Consider the following 16,946-nt stretch of genomic DNA (forward strand, 5'->3'; position numbering starts at 1 on the left):
ACCTGATAATTTAGTAAATAATACACCTAGAATGTTGAAATTTGACGTGTGAACTGATATTGAGACTTGATAAAATTTTGGAAAACTTTTTTAAAATGGGCGTGGCACCGCCCACTTGTGATAAAATGAATTTTACAACTATTATTAATCATAAATCAAAAATCGTTAAACCTATCGTAACAAAATTCGGCAGAGAGTTAAGGACCACGCCCACTTTATATAAAAGATTTTTAAAAGGGTTGTGGGCGAATAAAATAAACTATATCTTTGCAAAAAAGAGGATTATATCAATGGTATTTTATTTCCCAAGTATAACAGTAAATAGGAAAAACTTCAAATTTTAAAAAATGGTCGTAGCCCCGCCTCTTTTATGACTAAGCAATATTTTATGTTTCGGGAGCCATAACTCGAAGAAAAATTAACGGATCGTAATAAAATTGGGTGCACAAATTTTCCCTATAGCAGGAAATATTTCCAGAAAAAATGGACGAGATCGGTTGAAGACCACGCCCACTTTTATATAAAAGATTTTTAAAAGGGTCTTAGACGAAAATAATAAGCTATAACTTAGCAAAAAATAGTTTTGAATCAATGATATTTCACTTACCAAGTTTTCTTGTAAGAGGAAATGGGGAGACATTTTTTTTAAACGGGCAGTGCCACGTGTTATGTAGAAAAATAATTTATCTGAAATGAAATGTACAATTGAAGCTCACGCTGAGTATATAATGTTCGGTTACACCCGAACTTAGACACCTTTACTTGTTTCTTATTTATTTCTTTAAAATAAATTTTTTCTGTAGCCCTTTAAAGACCTGCCTTGGTTTGATATGACAATTTCACGCCCCATGTACACGAATTCGTTGCGTTTCGAATCGGATCAGCATATCGCTGAATTTCGCCAACCAATAATGATACTACATGCTGAGGATGATTATGTTGTGCCATTCGAGCTGGGATACAAGCTTTATCGTAGAGCTTTGGATACTCGTGGTAAAACATGGGGTCCAGTTGAATTTCATCGTTTTAGTGGCGATGCGGCTTACGGTCATAAATATCTTTGTCGTGCACCGGAATTGCCTAGTTTGGTTAAACAATTTATTGACACTTACCGTAACGAAAAGTACTAAAATTTGAACGCAAACTATTTTCAAATAAAAAGGACACCGATACTAATTTTTAAAGATCTAATGTTAGCAATTTTTATGCTTGCAACTAATAACAACCCACAGTCGAGAATCTAGTATGTCTGAAAGAAACGCTTTTAAACAAGAAATGCTTATTTTTACGTATTAAAAAGGACTTGAAAATAAAATGATACGACATATGTACCACAAAATTACTTTGTAATAAGATCAATAACTATTAAGATTATTTATAAAATACTTTTACTGAGTATAAATATAGAGAATAATGATGACTTTCATCAAACACATAACAACAGCACCAATGGATTTTATTCAATTATGCTTCAACAAATAATTCACATAATAAAGCTTCTCGTATCCTTCCTTTTGTAACGCAGGGCGTTTTTCAAAAGTATTCTTAAGAAACTGCAATTGAGATAGGGTGATATGCCACTCAGCATTCGGTATACCACACCTTAAACCAAGAACAGTCAAATTTGAAAAATTTTTCAAATACTTTTTTTTTCAAAGCTGTAAATCCCACATGACTGTAAACCTCGTAACCCTGTTTGAAATTTGCTGAGCCTACTAGGTGTACGCAATTTAATGAATTGTCCTAAATTTTAAGAATTTCTTGAGTACTAAGAAAAAGTGGCTGCCGTGGTGTGGCGGTAGCGTGCTCCGCCTACCACACCGAAGATCCTCGGTTCACGGCCCGGACAAAGCTACATCAAAAATTTTAGAAACAAGTTTTTTCAATTAGAAGATAATTTTTCTAAGCGGGGTCACCTCTCGGCAGTGTTTGCAAGCACTCCGAGTGTATTTCTGCCATGAAAAGCTCTCAGTGAAAACTCATCTGCTTTGCAGATGCCGTTCGGAGTCGGCATAAAACAAGTAGGTCCCATCCCGCCAATTTGTAGGAAAAAATAATAGCACGACGCAAATTGGAAGAGACGCTCGGCCTTAAATCTCTTCGGAGGTTATCGCGCCTTACATTTATTTATTTATTTAAGAAAAAGCAAACTATGGGGTTGGTAACATTGTTTTTAAACGGTTTTAATTAGCTTGACTTGACAGGCCGGGCGGCTGGGTGGCCGGCACGAATTTTGTCATTGAATTTACGTAACTTCCCGGTAAGCTACAAGCTTGAAACTTGGAATATAGTTCAGAACCCGATGACATTGCAATAATAAAAAAAACTCTGATAGGAGGCGCATGGCTCAAAATATTTCAAAAAATCGTATTTGTGGTCCGATTTGGCTCATTTGGAACAAATATTACATACAGTCCGATAGAAGTGAAATCAAAATATTTTGGAGTTGGAGGAGGGACAAGCATACGTGGCGCAGAGTCGAGTAAAGTCTTTGGAAGGATTATGTATTGAGGACGTAGATTGTCAGGAAAGAGTCCTTGTAATAATGAGTCACTAAATGGACTAAATAGAATAAGAAATAATAAAGACTAAAAACTTGAAAATAAAATAATAAAAAAAAATTTTTAGTTGAACGGTTTTATTGAAAACATTACTTACATGAAGTAATAATAATACTAAAAGCTAGAAAATAATTAGGTAGGTGCTGGGTACTAGTCATCATACTCCTCATCAATCTAGGGCGTTGATCAGACAATTAAATAAAAGCGTTGGACATGTGTAGGACCGCTACGCCGCGAGCCGCCCTTACTATTCACCTGTCTCTAACTCTTCCGGTGGGGCGTCCACCTTATGAGCTATATAGCAGGATACTAAGGGAAAGTGATTCTCTTTCTTCTGCTCGACGGCTGCAGCACTGCCACAACAACAATAACAGTTGCTTCATAGCACCCGAGGTCGATAACTAAATACTGTAAATCGTTAATTAAATGATTTCCACTGAGAACGTATACTCGGCTATATTTGAAAGCACCTTTCCCTATACCCAGCCGCCTTTGAAAGTAACGATTGAAGGATAATTGTGGCTCAACCCCTTCAAGGTTTCCCAGCGCAATAAATGGGTTCTACAAACCAATTGTCCCCCAGCGGGTTAGGGGATCAGAATATACCCGTGGTAGGTATGCCTGTCGTAAGAAGCGGTTAAAATACCAGCTTCAAGGGGCTGTGTAGCGCAACCCTTCAGGTTGCCAGCGCAATATATAGCTTCTCCAAAGCCAATTGTCAACCTCACCTATCCGCGGCGAATCCTGTTTCACTAACAGACTCTGGCGACCACAAGCTCCTCATGGAACTCGTGGGTGGGGAGGGAGGGATTGGCCTGAAGGTTTAATGTGGTCAAATAAATCGTTACCGAAATGGTCTGGCTAGCACTTAAATGGTGCTGTGGTACCGGATCTGTATCCGGCAAAGGACCATCACATCGATAACACTCCCCAAAGCCTTCGGGGAGCAACCTTATCGCTACAACAACAACAACAACAACAACCCAATTGTCAACCTCACCTAAACGACGCGAAACTTGTCACAAATATACACATATTTAACAGGCCAGGCGAGGGATTCAAGTGCTTCCTCAACCAAATTGCCACCCTAATCTACACGAGGCGAATACAGGTACAAATATGAACACGAAACCGGAGGTGGGGAATTGGATGACCTATAAGTTTCAATGTGGTCCTATCGAATCGTTCTGAGATGGTCGGATTAGTACCTAAATTTATTAATTTGGTCATATCAAATCATTTAAGGGTAACGTTTTACAAGACGGTACACCACCTAATTTTTATCCAAAAATTATCAAAGGTGGTATCAAAACTCGACCTCCGTTTTAAGAATCCGAAAGCGGAAATCAAAAATTTTATTTCTATCGAAAGTTATTCAAAAAAAACCGTAAAATGACCCCGAGAGGGTCCGAAATATGGGGACCGATCTATAGTTTGTTTGCATAAAACACCTTTCTGCGTTGGCGGCCTTCGGCCGCGCTTATAAAAAATTACCCTGGGTGGGTCCGACACCGGTTTGGGGATCAAAACTAAATGCGCGCAGAACACCTTTTGGTATTAGTGTGTGTGTGTGTACAACAAATCTGACGAAAAACCACAACCACATGAAAATTAGAACCGATTTTTTGCTTATATCTTTTGACAGAAACAAAAATTTCAATTTTCGCGGAGGTCGAGACGCGTGTTTCGATACCACCTTTGAAAAATTTGATAAAAATTAGGTGGTGCACCGTCTTGTAAAAGGTTACCCATTCAAGATATGGGCTGGGGCTAGAACCTTAAAGGTGGTAGTTTACGGACAGTACGGGAACAATTTCTGGCAAAGGTTCACCCGCATCGATAAAAAAGCAGCCAAGCGATGTTGTACACAGAGCTTGATAACATGGAGACAAACCGTCGCTTACTACTTGAAACGGAAGACAGGGCGAGAGCTGCAGTCATAGTAGGAATAAGCCCTCTTACCAACGACTAGGTGTATGCCCGAACGAGTAATAACATACGTCATATATGGATGTGGAAGCGCTTAGTAATTAAAATGAGTACTCGAACATTATCAATATTTCCTTTCTCTGAAATGGACAATACTTCAAAAAATGAAATCTTGTTTAGCGATAAAGTTTTGGAGTTAGCGAATTTTGGAATGCGGATGTTGAAAGTCAAAATTTTCCATTTTATTTGACGCATACAATTTTTTCCCCAAATGCAACACTGTACTCCGACAAATACTATTTTGTGAAACTCTGTGGGGTTGCTATGGTTCACTTTTATTGCAACCCTACAAACAGCATTTGCTATTTGATCGTTGACAGCGGTGGAGCGGTTTGTAATTGTATGCGACGGAAAATTTTTTCTGCGATTAAGATTTATAAACGTTTTTTAAATTAAAAAATCAAAAATAGGCGACAAAATTATTGAGTGCTTGTGGAGCTTAAGTGATGTAGTTTGTTTGTTACAATAGCAAGGAAGTTTTGTGAAAAATTAAGTGAAAACAGGCGGTGCTAAATAGCAACAGACACAAACACACCACTCACGTTACAATACAAACCCATGGTACACACGAATCGCTTGCTGATACAAACAAAGCCAAGAACCAATAGAAGGAAGAATAAATCTGCTACAAGAGTGAGACCTAGGCTCGAGAATTTCATTGAATGAAAAGAAAAAAAATATTTACAGAAAATTGTTTCTTTTATTAGTGAAGTTAGAATTTACAGGATGAAAAACGAATTAGCTATACATTTCTAGTATCTACATAAATACATGCATACATATCTGTGTCGCAAATTTCCTCGCAGCGCACAAGGGAACGAAGGAAATGGAAACGGTTGCTTTGGTAATGAAGGAAGAGAGCGCGCGAATACACTGGTTGCGGCGAAGAGAATATTGTGATATGTCGCCCTTTTCCAGTTTGTTGCATGCACCAATTCCCTTCGCGCTACTGGTGGTGTACAAATGTCCAGCAATGTAGCAATGATTCTGTCAACAGTCCGTCCGGCTTGGTTTAGTACCGCACGCTCTATCGTATATCTGCAATATGTGTGCATATAATCCAAGTGTTGTGGGTTAAATGTGCAAATTTGGTAAAAATTTATTAGGGGAAGGATAGGGTGTGTATTTTAAGTAATGCGGCACGAATGACTGCTCTTACAATTCGGGTTGGGTTTTCATTCTGATTTTTTCATGTTTTTCTTCACGATTACAGTAGTGCAAAGCAGCAGCAGTGGCAAAGTCTCAGACGACAGTGGGTGCGCATAGTCAACGGGAGAAGGGCCTTTAAATAAAGAAAACTGCAGAGAATAAAATGAAGTTGAAACAGAAAAAAAATAAGAATAATTGCATATGAAGTGAATGTTTTGTATATCCTCCTTGAAGGATGGAACTGTGCGGTGCTGAAAAATAAATATAAAACATATATTTAACCGGCGAAAAAAATATACTTAGTGAAATCCTTTACAAAATTATAGGTAGCACGAATTGGAAAAAAATCTAAGCAATTCCAAGTGAAGTTTTTGGTGTGAAAAGTTATTGTACGAAAACTGCAGCAGTAGGGGTCGAATACAGCCCCGCCACGAGTTGGTACTGAAAGGCAGAATACTTTTTAAAAAAGAAAAAAAAAAAAAATATATGTATGAAAATGTATTGACTAGACATTTCAGCTGCCAAATTGCGAGATACACCCTAACAGTACACCAGAAACCTAAAAACTAGATAGAGGATTTGCTGTAAGAATATACGGCAGTAAATTATGTGGTAAGTACTAGTTCCCTTTATAGCTACATGCAGATAGAAATGTAAAATATATTTGCAAATTTTAAACAACTTCCAATTAGCAGTACCCTCAAAAAGATGCCCACACACACCTGCATAGTTAAAAATATATATACCCATTATGTCTACTTTAGTTAGGGAGTTAAGTAACTCCAATTTCAAATCCTTTTTGCTTGTAAAGTTTTGGCCCGAAAGGGAAGAAGCTATCGTCATACTACATATTTACATATTCGGAGCAACTGTCATAGCGCGCATGTATCCTGTTTCCAATGCTCGCAATCGCATCTCCTTTATTCAGTTAACTTCGCTTCATTCAGTATATGGCTCTTCCTTACACGCCCTTTTTCTCGGGCGTGAAATTCTCTGTTTTGTTATTTTTTATGGTACCCTCATAGTTTAGTTGTTATTATTAGGGACCAAAATACGTTTTTTTTTTAAACTTAATTTTATTTTTTCTGTTTAAAAAAAATACAAAATATGAAATTTCCTTGTTTTTATTGACGTTCCTATTCTTTAATAAGCCTTAAGCGCTATTTATATAGTCCAACTAGGCTTTGTCCTGGGATGTAGAGAATGTTTCCCTTCTGTTTGCTCTCCCGTTTTGCTTTCCAACTGCATCTCTATTCTTGTCTATTATTTTCCGTTTTGGTGGGCTCATTCTATTTCCTGTTTTGTACTGCATACCTTCATATTCATGTGTATTTTTTTTATTATTATTTTTCTACTTTTTTTGGATATGAAGCCACTGAGGTAAGTATTTGTGCCTTTATGTTATATTTGTTAAATAAAAGTGGGTGGGGTTCTCTATTGTAATTAAGGATATTTTTAAATATTTACAAAGTACAAAAACTGTACAATTGCGGAAAATGGTGTGGAATTAAGTACAGAATTAAAAAAAAAAAACATAAAAACAAATTGTTTAAATCGATATCTTGTCAAACAATCTTTTCAAAACAGGTTTCACGTTAGCCGGGACAAAAAACCGGAACGAGCTCACTCCATATCGGCCACATACCAGGCTAATCCTGTTTTTGTTTTTTTTTTTTAATTCATACATACTTTTTTTTCTGGTTTTTTTTTTTATGTCCTAATTCTTATTTATGTGTTATTTATAATTTTTTTGTTACCGAGTCTTTGAGAGGCAGTGGCCTCTTAAGCGCTGAGGTCTAAAACAGCTCAGCTACAGAGAAACTAATCAGCTGAGAAATATAGATTCACAAAATACAATAGACTAAAAGTATAAATATAATTTTTTAATTATTAAGAGAAGATAGAACCGTCTTTTTTATGGCAAAGAGCGAGTCCGAAACATCAATTATTCTCGAGTGAGAGTTATAATCTTCACACAAACATAGACAAGGTTCGTGTAGTTGGAAATTGCTTCTGCATTGTTTAAGAATTATAGGTTTATAATGCCTTGAAACTCGGCATGAAACATTCAAGTTTACTTCGTTGAAAATAAATGGGCTTGAAATCGATCCATTTAAAAGTCTAGCCATAAATAGTACACCTAGCATTTCTCTACGACTTGCAAGGGTAGGAAGATTTATTAGTTTTAATCGATTAGTGTAAGGAGGAAGATTATACGGAGAGTCCAATTGAAGATTTCTAAAGGCGAAAAGTAAAAACTGTTTTTGAATTGATTCTAGTCTATCCACATGAACTTGATAACGCGGATTCCAAATTATCGATCCATATTCTAATATCGGCCTCACCAATGATGTAAAAAGGGTTTTTGTAACGTAAGGATCACTAAACTCCTTTTCACAAATGCTAAAACTCCTCTCGCTTTATTGACTGTGGCATTAATATGAGGGTTGAAACTAAGTTTGCAATTCATTGTAACTCCCAAGTCGACAAAAACATCAACGCTTTCCAGAGTTTGGCCATTAATTGTGTAGGAAGCTGGCTGTATGTTCCCACGTGAAAAACACATGGATTTGCATTTTTCTATGTTGAGAGGCATAAAATTCGCATTGCACCAAGTAACTAAAAATCTGGCTGGAGTACAGAACGTTCTTCAACTGACGCGTATGACTTAAAAAGTTTTACGTCGTCGGCATACATTAAAATTTTAGAATATTTTATAGTTGTGGAAACATCGTTTATAAAGATCAAAAACAGAATAGGACCGAGATGGCTGCCCTGAGGCACACCGGAGGGAACATCGATGACATTCGAATAAATGTTTTTAAAAATGACTCTTTGAGTTCTACCGCAAAGATAGGAGGAGATCCAGCGAGTTAGGCCAGGTTGAAAACCAAGCAATTCGTGTTTATAAACAAGTAATGAGTGGCGTACTTTGTCGAATGCTTTGCTGAAATCAGTGTATATAACGTCGGTATGATGATTGTTTCTAAACCCATTAAAGACGTGAGTTGTAAATTCAAGAAAATTGGTTGTGGTTGATTTGGCTCTACAAAAGCCATGCTGAGAACTATCAATCAATGTAGAAATCGAAAATGTAAGGTGATTAGTAACTATTGCTTCGAAAAGCTTAGGGATAGCGGAGAGCTTTGCTATTCCACGATAGTTTTCAATAGACGACTTGCTTCCTTTTTTATGGAGTGGAATAAGAAAAGATTCCTTCCAAGGCGTCGGGAAAATGCCATTTTTTAAAGAGAGGTTAAACAGATCAGTAAGGGGCTGGTAAATGTATTCCGCACATTCTTTAAGAAAACATGTTGGGATCAAATCGGGACCGTATAAGAAGGATTCTTTTAGGGTCTTTAGATGTAGTAGAACATCTTCAGGCAGCAAATGTGGGACATATATTGAGTTACTAGAATGGAGCTCATACGGATAATTTGTAGGTGATGAATCAACCACAGCAGAGTAATTAGAGTGAAAGAATTGAGCGAAGAAGTTTGCAATATCTTGATCGTCGCTGGATATGCTATTTCTAAACTTCATGGCAGAAGGAAACCCGTTAGTTCTGCTTTTAGAATTTACGAAATCATAAAAAGACTTCGGGTGGCAAATAATGTTTCTTTTAATTTTACATATGTAAGCTTTATAACAATTTTTATTAAGTTCAAAATACTTATGACGGAAAATAGCGTACTGTGCATAATGAGAATGTATAATTTGAATAAACGTGATTTCTTATTTTGTAAAGCTTTCAAATCTTTAGTAAACCAGGCTTGCACTGGTTCAATGTACGAGCATGTGCGTTTGGGCACATGTTTTTCAAATAAAGTATAAATGGTTTTATTAAAATGTAAAACGTTTTCCTCTACATCCTCTTTATATCGAGGCCACGTTATCTCAGAAAGCTCTTTATTTAAATTGTTGAAATTAGTTTTGGAAAAATCAAAGCACTTAATAGAGACACGTGTTTTGTTAGTGCAGCCGACTTCGTTGCTTATGATTTCGTAAGTTATCTCAAGAGAAGGATGGTAAACGTCTTCTGGCAAAACAATTTAGATATGTCGTAACCTTTTAACAGAAAATCATTCGTATACAAGCCGCATTTCTAGCTTGCCATTACAGCATTAACGTTGTATGGAAAAGTGCAATGTGGATTGTCCGTGTATGTCCCATTTGCTGAGTCGTGTTTCAAAGCTACGCCATATTATCTAGGCACTCCGACAGCTTTGGGGCATCCATTGTCAGATCTGCGGAAACACATTCCACCTATCGTCAATACCTTTATCATTGTCCTTGTAAATCTTTTAGCAGATCTGCAACCCTGCATGCTATAATGTCCGTCGTGAGAGAGGAAAGAAAGGCGTACTTGCATTGAACACCCATCACCGTCCGCAATGGCAGCACCTTAGACAAGGTTGTTGTAGTTGTTGTTGTAGGTAAAAAGACACTCCGAAGGTATTGGTGATCATTACCGGTGTTGATGGTCCTTTGCCGGATATAGATCCCGTACTTTCCGGCAACAAACATCATTAAAGTACAAGTGCGATCATCTCAGCAAATATTTAACATGGTCGCATTAAACCTTCTAAGCCATAACGTGCCCGTCCCCTAGTTCCATGAGGAACTGTCTAAGTATAACTGTTCGGGCAGGCAATCCCAATATTGAAATGGCGACTTCAAGACACCTTGTGACCTGTGGCACTCCAACTTGCTAGCCGAAGGTCAGGAGCTTGCAGAACGAATGGACAGTATGACCTCCAGCATGGTAAATGGTGACGCCAATTCGATCAGCCGATTTCTTCTTTCCTGAACGCTGTACTTTCATAATCTTAAAAAAGGAGACTGATTGGGGTGGAAGAATTTAAATGACCGTTCTATCGCTGCTCTACCTCAGTCCAACTGATAGCCGGCAAGGGAACCGTGAGTTGCGCTGAGTCATAAATCTCATTATAAAGAAGTGAAAAGTAAAACAGAAAGTTACTACTGAATTGTAATGAAGCGGCACATTTCAGCATGAAACTACTACAAGAACAACAACAACAACAGGCAACTAGATGATGCAGTGTCACCTCCCAGGCGAAAACGGAGCATAATGCTGCTATTCATCCTCATTCGACCCAGCCGTTTAGACTGGAGCAGAAGCTTTATCCACACAGGAAAAATACACTCCGACGGTTACGCCCGATGAACCACATTTTCAGAGCCAAATAGCCCATTCTTGCAGAAGAAAAAAGCTAGACTTCTCAGGGCGCCGCATAGTTATTACTCTAAGTCAAATTCGATCTGGATGTTGTAGAAGGTTAAACTCACATTTATTCAGTGTTACACCCGCTACACCCATAACCATCTTTTCGAGATGAAACTCATGTCTTGGAATCTCGTTAGAGAACTTTAAAGATTTGTATGTGTTCGAACCCATTGGAATAGTTGAAGCACTGCTAATACAATGAAAAAAAAAAGTACTTGACGCGGTTTAACTTCGAGGAGATTTAGGCAGAGCTTCTCTTCCAATTTGTGTCGTGCTTATTTTAATTTGCCCTACAAGTTGGCGGGACGGGACCTATATGTTTTATGTCGACTTCGTCATTAATTTTCACGGAGAAGCTTTTCAGCTCAGAAATATACTCGGAGTGTTTGTCAAATCACTTTCGAGGGGCTAACCTCGTTTGTTTTCTAACTGAAAAATCTTGATTCTAATTTTGATGTTACTTTGCCAGATGGTTGAACCTCTGTGTGGTAGGCGGAACACGCTTTCACCACACCAGGGCGGCCGCCATTTAATACAACAACAGAAGAAAAAATTATATTTACTTAAGATAGCAATTATTTTCCCAAACTAATTTTCAGTGCAGAATTTAAACCAGACGAAAGGAAGATAAATAAGAACGAGGAGCTTAAGAAGTAATTTCCGCACGCATTATGAGGAAATACGGCACCTGAGAACACAGCCGTATGAAGAAAAAGAAACACAAACAGGTCCTCAGTTATGTACACAAAAATGCGTCGTACCTGCATGCCAGGAGTTGCCCGGCGAACCCCGTTTTTAAAGTTAAATACCCTGAACTCTCAGATGAGGAAAGCACTTTCGCTAGGAAAACGCGCCTTACTTTAGTCCAACTTCGATCTGGATACTGTAACAGGTTAAACTCTTACCTATCGAGAATCAACGCCGACTTATGTATATAATGTATGTCCTGCTTGCAATGTGTCCCTACATGACACCAACCATCTCCTTAGTTGCAATGTAGAACCAACGCCTCTAGCAACCCTCTCACGCTGGTCTACCCGTGTTGAAACTGCGAGTTTCCTTGGATCCCGTTAGAGTATATTGATGACAATTTTTGAGTGGTCCCACCTATTGGATAGGGGAAAGCACTGCTACGAAAACAACAACAGTGCGAAACGTATACCGGAACATTAATTTCTGCTATTTAGCATTTTATATGCAAATACGTGATTAATTCACAGTTAAGAAAAAATATATACACATGTACATATATTTTAATGCATTTTCTCCAACAACAACAACGATATATATTTTATGATGACAAATAAAGCAGGCATTCTTAACCAACGAAACGATATCATTTCGTTACGATAATCAACGTTAATAAACGAAACGAAGTCATTTCGTTTCGTTTATTAACGTTAAGATCGTCAAATTAACGAAATGATTTCGTTTCGTTTTCTGCCATATCAAAACGAAATCAAATCGTTTATGTTGATTATTAATTTCAAACTATGCTGGCAAAGCTGATTGATGGCGGAGTCATTAAAGGTGAAAGCATTATCCAAGCTGATTGCAACTTTTCTCATGAATTTTGACAGTACGAACATTTCTCAGAGTATTTGTGACATTACCACCAACGAATTACACAAACAAATTACATAGAGTTTGTGTGTGTATGTGCGCTCGTTGTTGCCACCTTACGGCTTCACCATGGCTATAGCATTGCCAGCACAATTCAAACATAAAGTATCATTCAAACATAAAAATCATACAAACAGACAAAATTGGTTAATTCGTTGTAGTTCTATAAATAGAACGAAAACAGCAACAAAAACCAAAGTTTCTTTGAAAACCGCCGTACCAAGCATAGCTTTAACACATAATTGCATACGAAGTATGCAATGTGTAAAAGATTAAAATATGCATAAAGAAGGCAATTGGGAAAGACTTCACAACAGGCATGACGTAGCTGAATGCGTTTACAACCATTTCAACTATCGTAGGGGTGCGAGTTCGACTCCCACTCCCGGGAGAAAAGGCTTTGAAGAGATTTACAAGGTATAATCGAAACAGCTGTCGCCTTGTCCGTCCTGATGTCACGTTGTTTAAATTTTTCCCAAATTATTAAATAAATTATAAAATTAAAAAATTGCTTCAAATAAATGTTTTCATACATTTAAAAAAAAAGCAATATGGGCAATCCCCGATTATTAAAAATCATACAAACAGACAAAATTGGTTAATTCGTTGTAGTTCTATAAATAGAACGAAAACAGCAACAAAAACCAAAGTTTCTTTGAAAACCGCCGTACCAAGCATAGCTTTAACACATAATTGCATACGAAGTATGCAATGTGTAAAAGATTAAAATATGCATAAAGAAGGCAATTGGGAAAGACTTCACAACAGGCATGACGTAGCTGAATGCGTTTACAACCATTTCAACTATCGTAGGGGTGCGAGTTCGACTCCCACTCCCGGGAGAAAAGGCTTTGAAGAGATTTACAAGGTATAATCGAAACAGCTGTCGCCTTGTCCGTCCTGATGTCACGTTGTTTAAATTTTTCCCAAATTATTAAATAAATTATAAAGTATCACGTTTTCGTTAACGTTTTTAACGTTAACGAAAGCTTTTCGTTTCGGTTAAAAACGAGATACAATTTATCTTGATAATTTCTTTATCGATAATATTTCGAAGTGTTTCAACGGAAACGGTGGAAATTTTTTGATAAACGATTAGCTTAACGTTAAGGTGCATCCCTGAAATAAAGTGTCGAAGTTGTCACTCTCAATGTGCCCTTCAAAATTCTGCAATTGAGTACAAAACTTAATGCGACTCATTTATTGGCATGACTGTCGATACGCGCGACACTCGGATTGTGCAATAAAAAATATTACTCGTAAATAAACCAGTTTTCTACTCACGTAACCGTAATAAAAAGTAGAAAAAGTTAGCTATTCCACAACACACACACACACATATATAAACAAATATAATAAAAACAAAACAAATTCAATATAAACTAAAACTGCAACTAATTTTTGAGTGGCAACAAAGTCTACGAGTTCACACGACGTTCACTGTTGCCTGCTACTAAATAATCATGGATTTAATGGTGGTTGCGATGTAATCGAAATCTGGTTTAATGTATAAGACCCGCTGAGCTTTGGGGATGTGATGACTCATTTGATTTCTAATTACAGCGCACACCTGAAAGTAAGCTTCAACTAATTTAAAGTGGTGGAAGGGGCAGGGGAAGAAAAAGAGCTCAATATACAATTCACATCAAAGATATTCCCTGCTGGGCCGGTGATACCCGACTGTTGCAATTTTTACAAGCATCCATTTCCAATGAGATCAGAGTTTGTGCATAAGTCAAAATATCTTAAATGAACATAACATTAGGATGCTTCACCAAAAAAATGAAGATTTTCCACAGGAATTTAAAAAAATAAAAAAAACAGCGTAGTTTTCATGTTTCGTTATATTTGGATTAGATAAAGTAAAAAAGGGGTAAATAGGGACAAGTACTTGCTGTCATCCAAGAGAGAATCGGCGCATTTGGCAGCCACGTCTTTGTTGACGGATATGAATTCGAGACTGTGAAGGGATTCGTCTATCTGGGAACCAGCATTAACAAGCGAAAACAGTGTCCTTATTTTGGATTTTTTATGTACGGATACATGATGGGGAATGCAAAACCAGCTAGGCTTTAAGCTGCCGAATGATTGGCCAGAGATGGATTGCACGAAGCCTCGAAGTTGCGGTCTCGGACCGACGGTTGCTGCGTTGATGGTACACAACGTCATTTCAGCGTTATTCGGAATAGGATTGGAAACACGTTCTTTCCAAACTTCTACTAAACATTGCGCATCACTGTGAGATACCAATCATAACAAAATAAAATAAGGCCAAAGAAAAGTTGGAACAGGGAGACTGGAAACACGTCCTTTTTAACCTCCCATTACATGTTGAGAAAATATATGCTCAAAACTTTGCTGCCTTATGCTGGGAGCACTAGAGGATTGGAAACGCGTCCTTTCCAACCTGCCTATAATGAGTGAGTCCCAGACTCGTCCGTTTGTCATGCTAGTAAATATGCTGATCGGAATCACATGGCATTCCGACAGCATATTCAATAGAACTAAGTGATTCTAATAATGAATTGTATTTAGTAGTTTAAGTTTTAGGCCTAAATAGCCGTAATAATAAATAAATTAAATTAATAATTAAATTATTAAATAAATTATAAATTAAATTAAATTAGAATTCAATCCGAGGCTAACACTTACCAACAAGTGCTACTTTGAAATGGGTAGTCAAAGCCCTCTCTCGACGAAAAAAATCACGCTTTACGTACGTATGGCTCGGAATCGTAGAAGGTGTTGCAGGAAGATGATATTGCTCTCGGAGTGTTCGAGAGAAAAGTTTTCCGGAAGATTTATGGTCCAGTCCATGACGACGACGGCGAGTATTGAAGGAGTTATAATGACGAGCTGTATGAGCTTTACACAGACATGAAGATAGTACATCGGATAAAAGCTCAAAGCCTTCGCTGGCTAGTTCATGTTATGCAAATGGCGCTCCGCCCAAGAAAGTGTTTCAATCGGCACCCGAGTTTGGCAGCAGAGAAAGGGGGAGACCTCCAGTGAGAAGGTGAATTACCTTCCAACTTACGTCAGTTATCGCGAAACTGAGAAAGCTGGTGCGACGTGCTACGAAACGGCCAAAATCGCTTAGATGGTTAAGCGCCAATTAATGATAATGATGTTTCGCTAAGCAAATAATTGAAGAAAATTAAGGATTTTTTTTAATTTTCGCTGCTATTTTCATGTTTACTGCAAGAATTTGAGTGTTTGAAAATTTATATATTTTTTTGGTTCCGCAGAAGAGCAAACTTCTTTTGAAGTACCCAAATGTGCAGCGGTGAGCGTAAAGTTAACAGCAGATAATGTTAAAAAAAATGCCAGCAGTTATTTTCTACTTTTATGTTCTTTAATGAATTGCTTTAACAAAAAATGTGTAAATCAAATTTCGAAAAAGTTTTCGAAGAAATTCGAAAATGCGAAAATTTTTAAAAATTCTTAAAACTAAACTCTTACATTAGTATAATGTAAAGAGTTTTAAACTTATAAACACATTTTATAAAAAAATTCTAATTTTTAAAAACTACTTTTGCCCATAAAAATGTGAAATGAAGTATTAAATTCAGGGCTGCTCAAAATTTTTATATTGAAGTGAAATCACAATACACAAAGATACACTGAGACTTTATTTTATTTGAATGTTTATTTATTTTAAATGTTTAAAGAATTTTGATGGTCCCCTTAATGAATAAAGTTTGAATTAAAATTTTTCTCAGTGATACAATATTTTTGAAAAAAATTTTGTTGTCAATTTGTTAGTGTAAATTTGAGTACCATACCAAAGTGTCTTGGCTGCATATTGAAGTGCTTTTTCTTTGCATTTCCATATGAATTTCAGGCACTTTCATATGAATCGAATTTATATATATGCGGGCATATGGGCGTGCTTTGAAAATATCTTTTATATTCAAAGTGTGAATTTGTATCTGTGCCTATTCTTCAGGGCAAAACAAAAACAATACTGCTATAAGTGTATAGGGGTTGAGCAGCTCTGATTAAATTGGTTCGGCTAATATGCAAATCTTATACATTTTCGAAATATTATGCACGAAGTCTTTAAATGTTTGAGTTCCCAGGTATCCCTATAGCAATATCATGTCGAATCATGCATCCTTTTTATTTTTCGAACTTTTTCCACATATAAAAGTAAAATCTGTATTTTTATTTTTTGAGTCCGACAGAACTAGACAAACTAAAAACATTTTTTTAGTTCGGATAAGCCGTTTCTTTGTTATCAAGGCGGACTTTTATTTTGGCCTTAAAAAATAAGTCTGGATTTAACTTTTATTTCCGGACTTTTATTTTTAAAAGTCCGAGTTTAACTAGCTCTATCGGACTCAAAAAATAAAAATCCGAAAATAATTTTTATC

The 16,946-nt window shown here is 36.9% G+C and overlaps 1 protein-coding gene across 17 annotated transcripts in view; it reads left to right on the forward strand.

The window, feature by feature from the left end:
- Positions 1-1,446, forward strand: part of LOC137243319 (lysophosphatidylserine lipase ABHD12) — a 35,165-nt gene extending 33,719 nt beyond the window's left edge. For all 17 annotated transcript variants that reach the window (XM_067770916.1, XM_067770928.1, XM_067770917.1 and 14 more), the window contains one exon: positions 804-1,446. In XM_067770916.1, the coding sequence (XP_067627017.1) occupies positions 804-1,130 (327 nt within the window). In that variant the 3' untranslated portion in view covers positions 1,131-1,446. The remainder of the gene's footprint in view (positions 1-803) is intronic.
- Positions 1,447-16,946: the final 15,500 nt, after the last annotated feature.

Source organism: Eurosta solidaginis, chromosome 3, assembly GCF_040869045.1.
Source record: "Eurosta solidaginis isolate ZX-2024a chromosome 3, ASM4086904v1, whole genome shotgun sequence".
In the NCBI taxonomy this organism is placed as follows: domain Eukaryota; kingdom Metazoa; phylum Arthropoda; class Insecta; order Diptera; family Tephritidae; genus Eurosta; species Eurosta solidaginis.